The sequence below is a fragment of the Plasmopara halstedii genome (genome assembly GCF_900000015.1).
Source record: "Plasmopara halstedii genome assembly, contig: Scaffold_614, whole genome shotgun sequence".
Lineage (NCBI taxonomy): Eukaryota > Oomycota > Peronosporomycetes > Peronosporales > Peronosporaceae > Plasmopara > Plasmopara halstedii.
Window position 1 is genome coordinate 3,180,193 of NW_020187532.1, and position 7,703 is coordinate 3,187,895.

Genomic DNA, 7,703 nt, shown 5'->3' on the forward strand with positions numbered 1-7,703 from the left:
TATTTTTTGGCTCATTAAATGTGAGAAGGTCTTGACTTCTCCAAATATTGCAAGACTTTTACGCCGCTTTTCATACCTCCTGCGCCGCTGCTAATCGTGGTGACATCGTCAATCTAGGTGTATGATCTGTTTTCTTGTCTATCTAGTAAAAACGATGAAGCTGTACATTACTTTATATTCAAGTTATTAGCTCCGCTTTGAGCTACTTTTCGCTTCTTTCTTGTCCATAATTTTGTGTATTCCATGCCAAATACTCCGAGCGACTCTCAAAGAGCGATTCAGGCTTGCAACGTATTGTTTTGTCCAATTAGATTTGTTTTATTATACCTGACAATATTTGAACCATCACTCCTACTTTTGATCCGATCTTTTCACTCTTCCTGATCCGCATTATGTCGAAACCCTTCACTCGGCTGCCGACGTGTGTCGCTCCTGTCAAGTATTTCCTAGACTACACCATTGATCTTGACCATTGTCGCTTTGAAGTGAAGGAACGTGTGCTGCTATCTGTCTTGCAAGCTACTCGCATCATCACGTGCCATGCACTTGAGCTCTACGTCTTCGACGTCTCTCTCTTCCTCCCGAATAGCAGAACTCGCATCAAATGTAAGGAAATTCGGCATCACGTGGCTGACCAATCAGTTGAATTAGTTTTCGACGACGAATTGCCTGCTGGGGGTGAGGCAGAGCTCTCACTCACATGTCACGGTGAATTGAATGACAAGCTTCATGGCTTCTACCGTAGCGCGTACGACCATGAGCTAGCGAATGAGACGCGTCTCATGGCTGTTACACAGTTTGAAGCTTGTGATGCGCGCCGCGCTTTTGTCTGCTGGGATGAGCCTGCTATCAAGGCAAGATTTGAAATCTCGCTCACTTGTGACGTCGAGCTCACGGCTCTTTCTAATACGCACGTAGTGCAAACGCTTGTGCGTCCGCGCGCTACGAATGCGCATATTCGAAAACATTCTCGTTCATCAAATTCAAAACTTGAAAAGGTCTGGAAATTTGCCGAAACGCCCGTCATGTCGACCTACCTCGTTGGAATGCTAGTTGGCGAGTTCGACTTTGTCTCGACCGTCACAACAGACGGTATCCTCGTTTCGGTGTATACCCCTGTTGGTCGTAGTGAAAGAGGGACCTTTGCGCTGGATGTCGGTGCAAAAGCACTTACTTTCTACAGCTCAAAGTTTGGAATTCCGTACCCCCTTAAGAAACTCGATATGGTTGCTATTCCTGATTTTGCAGCGGGTGCGATGGAAAATTGGGGCGTTGTGACGTACCGTGAGACGCGATTACTCATTGATGACGCATTGAGTAGCTTTAGCCAAAAATTGGCAGCTGCACGAACTGTTTGTCATGAGATTGCGCACCAATGGTTTGGTAATTTGGTGACTATGGAATGGTGGACGGGGTTGTGGCTCAATGAAGGGTTCGCGCGCTTTATGGAATTTGAAGCAGTTGATGCGATATTCCCCGATTGGAAGGTGTGGGAAATCTTTGTACAGGATATTACCATGGGTGTCGCGATGGAAAAGGACTGTATGCTTACGTCCCATCCGATTGAAGTTAAAGTGAATCATCCAGATGAAGTAGATCAGATCTTTGACGTCATTTCGTATGCCAAAGGTGCGAGTGTCATTCGAATGTTGTCGGAATATCTTGGTCGAGATGTGTTCTATCAAGGCATTCATGATTATCTCGTGAAATTTAGCTATCGCAATACGCAGACGCAAGATCTTTGGAAAGCACTTGAACACGCTTCCGGTCAGCAAATTTCGTCCCTGGCGAGTAAGTGGACTAGTCATACAGGGTATCCAATCGTGACATTATCCGACGATGGAGAGCTTGTCCAAAAGCGCTTTTTGGCTGACCAAAGTCTTCAAAATAGCACACCAGAGAACATTGCGTGGGATGTGCCGTTGACTTTCTTGGCATCTGATAAACCGAACGAAATCCAAAAAATTGGCATTTGGACGAGGCACTCAAAAGACGCAACAAATGCACTAGCGGCGAAGTTGCATGCATCTAGCACGTCGTGGCTGAAACTCAATGCGGTCCAGGCTGGATTTTACCTAGTCAACTATTCCGAAAAAGGCTGGAAGCGTCTACAACACCCTGTTCGGGAGAAAATTCTGTCTCCAGTGGATCGCATGAGCTTATTGAACAGCATATTTGCATTCGCGCGGAGTGGCGAGTTGCCACTCTCTTGCGCTCTTGACTTTAGCTCGGCATATGACACAGAATCTGATTATTTGTGCTGGAAGGAACTGGCGTCGAATTTGCGTTTTTACTGCAAGCTTTACACATTCGATGAGTTCTATCCAAAGTTGCAAACGTACGTTCGTCGACTCTTTGGACCAATGATGCAGCAACTTAAGTGGATAGCAACAGAAGATGAAAGTCCAATGGTTGCTCCATTCCGGTGCAGCGTCATCAGTATGCTTGCAATTGGTGATGATCAAGATGTCATTGCCGAAGCCCAGCGATTGTTTCATGCGTATTTAGAGGATCGATCCGCGCTGTCTGCCAATTTGCGTGGAGTTGTTTTTAATGCCCAAGCTCGACGTGGCAATGCCACAGATTTTCGTCTATTGCGTGAATGCTACGAGTCTAGCAACTTTATTGAAGAAAAACTGGATTGTTTGACTGCATTGGGTCTATTTAAGTCTTTGGAGCTTAAGCGCGACGCGATCAATTGGGCTCTTCACAATGTCCGGTCGCAGGATATTCAGTACATTTTCAGTAGCGTTGCTGCCGATGCTCCAGGTGCTGAGTTTGCATGGCAATACGTGCAAGATCATTGGGATGAGCTTGCAGTGCAATACCGGCCGAAAATTTTGGGCCGCATTGTTATGGCAGTCATTTCGCGCTTCCAAAGCGACGTAAAAGCTGATGAAGTGGACAAATTTTTGGAAACACGGAAACACTCGTCTTACACACGCTTGCTAGATGCCGCTTTGGAAAATATTCGAGTGAAAAGCGCTTGCTACCGACGCAATCGTGACGACTTGAAAAAGTGGCTAGAGTCAATTTAGCTTCTTTCTCGTAGTAGTCCTTCACTCTCAAATGCAATATATTGTCGAATGACCATGACCATACTGTTCACGATTTTACACACTAAGAAGCTGCACATGACAGGGGCATTGACGACATCTGGTCGATAAAAGTCATAGCGGACAATGAATGTAGCTCGTAATTTTCCCCACTCAACTGTTGCTAATGTTATGTAATTTATTCGAGCTCATGGCCTACAGCATAAGTGCATACAGTCAATGTTTTGCCAAGATGCAAGGTGCCTGTGACACTTGACGGCGAGCAAAATATTCAACATGGCAAAGCGCAATTGTGTCACATGAGCACAAAAAGAAACCTGCAGCTGCCCACCAGTCTTGCTATGTGTATGGGATTATAAACAGACGCATTGACTGTTCTTTTCTTTGACTGTTTTGCCGCTATAGACCACCCAGCAGCTCTCTTCATCATAGCAGGAAGGAGTCGGGGTAGACGGAATACGCTACTGAGCTGGGTAGTTTTAATGGTTTGCGGTCGATACGTGACCAACTTGTATGAAGTATTTCACAACTTACTCTACATGAATGGGATAGATGTATGATTTGGGCTTAAAGTGGCATTGTCTGACCACTAGGTGCAGAGTCATCCATCATATACTGTCTAGCGAATAATAGCAATTGTATTCTGCATCGTCCGGAGACTAAGGCAATTTCAAAGCTACTGTAATCATAGGAACCTCGAGCTTGCCATCTTTAGGCCCAATCTTAAATGTTAATTTTTTAATGCAGTTTACCTCTTATAGTCGGCGATGGTCCATAGCCAATTAATTTCGGTGGAAGAGAGCTTAATTTGACTATACAACTTCCCCGACATCCATCCCGAAGAGCGATCACTGGTAAATTATTGCTCATATATATTCATAAGTCGGTTTTTGTACACAAATTGGTCTTTACCACTTGTGCTGTAGCTGACCCACATCTTACGTACAGATAACTTTTTCGCAACACATAAGGCTTATCAATGATATCTACCCAGAGATATCTACTCGAGAGATCTACTGCTACCACTTACCTAATGATATATCTTACACATACCTACAAAATATAGTTGAATAAAAAAACAGGTGACAATTAGTGTCTAATACCATTTGAAACGTTGTCCATTTGAGTTAAAATGCAGAAAGTCTGGCGCGCAGCAGCTGGTGCGTATGCAGCATACGCGGTTACACTCATTGTATGCGTTAAAAAGAATCTTGTCCTTAGTCTTGATGGACGATAGTACAGCTGATCATTATACTAATTTTTACTCAACTTTGCTTCTTTTTACCTTCCCACTCAGAGACATTATCGTCTGCCGACTTCCTACTAATCGCAACAGGCGCGGGCTTCTCTGCCGATTCGTCATTACCAGTATACGCGTACGTAAAGACCTGATGTACACCATAGTCAAGGTGAAATCAAAACATCGATATTCATTTCAGGGATATCGCCAAGGTGGATGTTTACGAAAAGATGAATCTAGAATACCACGACTTGTGTGATCCATACATGTTAGAGCAAGACGAAGAGATTTTCTACGGCTTTTGGGGTAATTGCACGAATTCCTACCGAGATACAAAGCATCATAGTGGATACCAGATTCTACTTAAGTGGAGAAACGCACTTCGACTCAAATCCAAAGCCAACAAATTAGATGGGACAAAGTCTAAATTTCGAGCGACATTTGATCGCTTGAAAAACTGTCAAGCTCTGCCAGCAGAAATTTCAGGAGATTTTGTGACCAACGATCCTTTTTTTCTTTATACATCAAATGTATGGACCGCACTTGGTGGTTTATTTGATCTCTGATATCTGACTCGTATGATACTTAATCAGGTCGATTCACACTTTACGCGTGACTTTGACAGCAAAGAATTATATGAACTTCACGGTAGTATTGAAAGGTGGCAGTGTGCAGGTGATGTCGAGACTGGTGCTAGAGAACCGTGTGAAAGGACGTGGATATTGCCTGCTGAGTTTCGCTTTGATTTAAACGTGGCAACGATGAAGGCAAATGGTGCTGAAGCTACGACGTGCCCAGAATGTGGGGGCAAAGGACGGCCAAATGTACTGATGTTTCATGACAGACAATGGATAGCCAATACTTTGGAAGAGGTGCGAGTTGTGAACACTATCATGAACGAGCTATAATTAATGACCGTATGCAACATAGAAAAGATATATTGCGTGGGAATCGGTGATGGAGCAGGTATGCCAATTGTATCATCGTATGCTATCAAACTGAGTTTTCATCTATATGTTATAGATGCTACAGGAAGATCCAACATTAAATCTTGTCGTACTCGAAATCGGCTGTGGAACTCGGGTTAGTTTTATTAATCTACGTCGAGATATGAAGATGTGTAAATGGAATATAATCTTTTTCAGGTACCATCTGTTCGAAGAGAGACCGAGATGGTAGTTGCTGACGTGATTGAGAGCTGCGGGCGTCCGCAAGCGAAGCTTATTCGAGTTAATGTCGAAAATCCAGCGTGCGACCACCCGATGATACTAGCTAATGATTGCTTTCTTCCAATTCAATCATTAGGATTAGTGGCGTTAAAAAGTATCGACCTTGAAATCGAAAAACTTCGAAGATAGATTACAGTAGGATGAATGAATGTGTAATTTGAGGTAGACGACAAGCATCATTTTGTAGACTCACATTCAATTACTACGTCTGAGTGATCATTTCAGTTAGTAAACTAGCTGCTCGAATGTACGCAACTAATAATGTCTGCCATTGAAAAGGTTTGTGCACAATTATACGGAATCTGGTCTTACCACTTTCAGGCAATGTCGTAAATTATATTTTTGTCATGCTCTGATACAATATCGAAGCTGCCTGTCAAATGAGTCCGACCAACAACACATTAAGCTCAATAGAAGGCACCTAGAAGAATTCGTCGTCGATTGATTGCTCTGCAGCCTAATGCCATAATTATTGTACAATGCCAGGTGATTGAATCGACTACACAATCGACAATTGTATTGAAGAAGACTTCTGCACCCAGGCTGCGCTTCATTCCGTCTTGCAATCGATTTTCAATTTCCACTCGGCTTCCAGCGCTTTTTCTTCATCCTGAATGGCAGAAATCAGTGAAAGTTTTTTATTATCCAAGCCACAACAATACTTACTGCTGAGAGAGAAACTTCCGTTTGCAGAATCATATTAAGCATTTCTTCTGTCAAAGCATGGTACGCCGTGCTGTCTCCTGCAACGACAAGACCGGCTACTTCAGCCACGGCAATACGCAGCCGACCAGTTGATATCGTGGTCGTTTTATCGCTTGAGAACAAATTGACGCCATTTTCACGTTGAAGCTGGCGAGGAAAGATGAATATTACCAAGCCGACTATGAGAAGATTGTGTGGGATTCCTCGAGACTGTAGAATTTCTAGCAGATACCATCCAATTCGCACGACGTGATCCACATCCGTCGAAACGTCTTTCGGCTCAATGACGTAACAACTTGTTTTCCAATTTGGTAGGCTGCTCACGATCGCGCCTCTAACTTGATGTAATAGTTTTCTAACTTGGAATGTGACAGGAAAATTTAACGAGTCTTCAAGTGGTGGAAAAAAGTAGCCCTGAAGATGAAAGTGATTTACAGACGACCAGGCTCCAGCGCTGTTGAACCCTATGAAATCGTATCGTCACCATCGTCTGGCCATGGTTATAGAAGGATTCATGATATTCGTACCGAGAGCAAAGTCACTGCGATTCATCGTAAAGGTAATACTTAGCGCATACCAAAGGAAGTCTTTCGTCATCACCTGTGGTTTAACAAGCCTTAGGTCGGGTACAAACAGCATGTGGCCATAAAACTGTGCACATCCGACGCGTTACTTTTCGTTTCTGATCATCAAATTGAGATCGATTGACGTACCAAAGGTGAGATATTTACAAGAGCAAAATGCGAAACCTCCTTATTCCATAAAAACTCATCATTGCAAATCTCGATGAGTTGTACATTAGAAAGAGTCTGTTCTTCATCCGATGAAAAGCGCAGTCCACCTAAAACTTCGGCACAGCTGAACATCAAAGTTTTTAACCATTTAAGAAATATTTTATGTAAGTGATGCAAGCGGCGTTCGTACTTGGCTTTTGTAAAGTTAAATCCTCTGTCTTCAAGTTTTGTAGAGTTTGTGCCAGCCATAAGTTGTTCATCTACCGGGCGTTTATTCTATAAATCTCACGAGAGCAATGATTTATCACCGTTTGAAACAAGAGCTGAAAATACAAACTAAAGAGTGATACCTTGATATGATTCGGATTATATTGAATGACGAGGCCCATGTCACCAGGAATACGACGACGCAACGTGTCGTCCACACGTGTGCGCAAAAGACCTCAATCACGCAAACACAAGCCGTTGCCATAAGTTTATTGCTTCGCATTTGTTAAACAACCGCACTTACCAGCAGATGCTACACGGTGCCATTGGCGAAGCAGAACTTCATCCAAGGTCATTGCTGCATGACAAGACAAATCGCGAATATAGCCAATCAGAAGACACTATTTTGATCTCTGATATGAAATTTACATTCAGATTAAACAAGCTCCTTTGTTTCTGAGCGTAACAGAGCGAACTTCTCAATTTGCCGGCTACTACGCAAGTCAAATCCCTAGAAGTACTCCCCAGCCCC

General features: G+C 43.3%; 3 protein-coding genes across 3 annotated transcripts; 2 read left to right on the plus strand and 1 right to left on the minus strand.

The window, feature by feature from the left end:
* Positions 1-392: 392 nt before the first annotated feature.
* On the plus strand, positions 393-3,038 carry PHALS_12604 (metalloprotease family; the record flags this gene model as incomplete). Its single annotated transcript, XM_024728189.1, has 1 exon — positions 393-3,038. One exon carries the CDS (start codon positions 393-395, stop codon positions 3,036-3,038), a length of 2,646 nt encoding a protein of 881 aa, XP_024578691.1.
* Positions 3,039-4,188: 1,150 nt separating this feature from the next.
* PHALS_12605 (Sirtuin family, catalytic core small domain) lies at positions 4,189-5,654 on the plus strand (the record flags this gene model as incomplete). The annotated part of the gene is made up of 7 exons (XM_024728190.1): positions 4,189-4,216; positions 4,354-4,432; positions 4,496-4,826; positions 4,890-5,168; positions 5,227-5,262; positions 5,320-5,379; positions 5,442-5,654. The coding sequence occupies 7 exons, from the start codon at positions 4,189-4,191 to the stop codon at positions 5,652-5,654; spliced, it is 1,026 nt and encodes a 341-aa protein (XP_024578692.1).
* A 421-nt stretch (positions 5,655-6,075) lies between these two features.
* Positions 6,076-7,527, minus strand: PHALS_12606 (gdp-l-galactose phosphorylase 1-like; the record flags this gene model as incomplete). The annotated part of the gene is made up of 7 exons (XM_024728191.1): positions 6,076-6,135; positions 6,192-6,694; positions 6,758-6,881; positions 6,944-7,088; positions 7,155-7,240; positions 7,315-7,406; positions 7,476-7,527. 7 exons carry the CDS (start codon positions 7,525-7,527, stop codon positions 6,076-6,078), a joined length of 1,062 nt encoding a protein of 353 aa, XP_024578693.1.
* Positions 7,528-7,703: the final 176 nt, after the last annotated feature.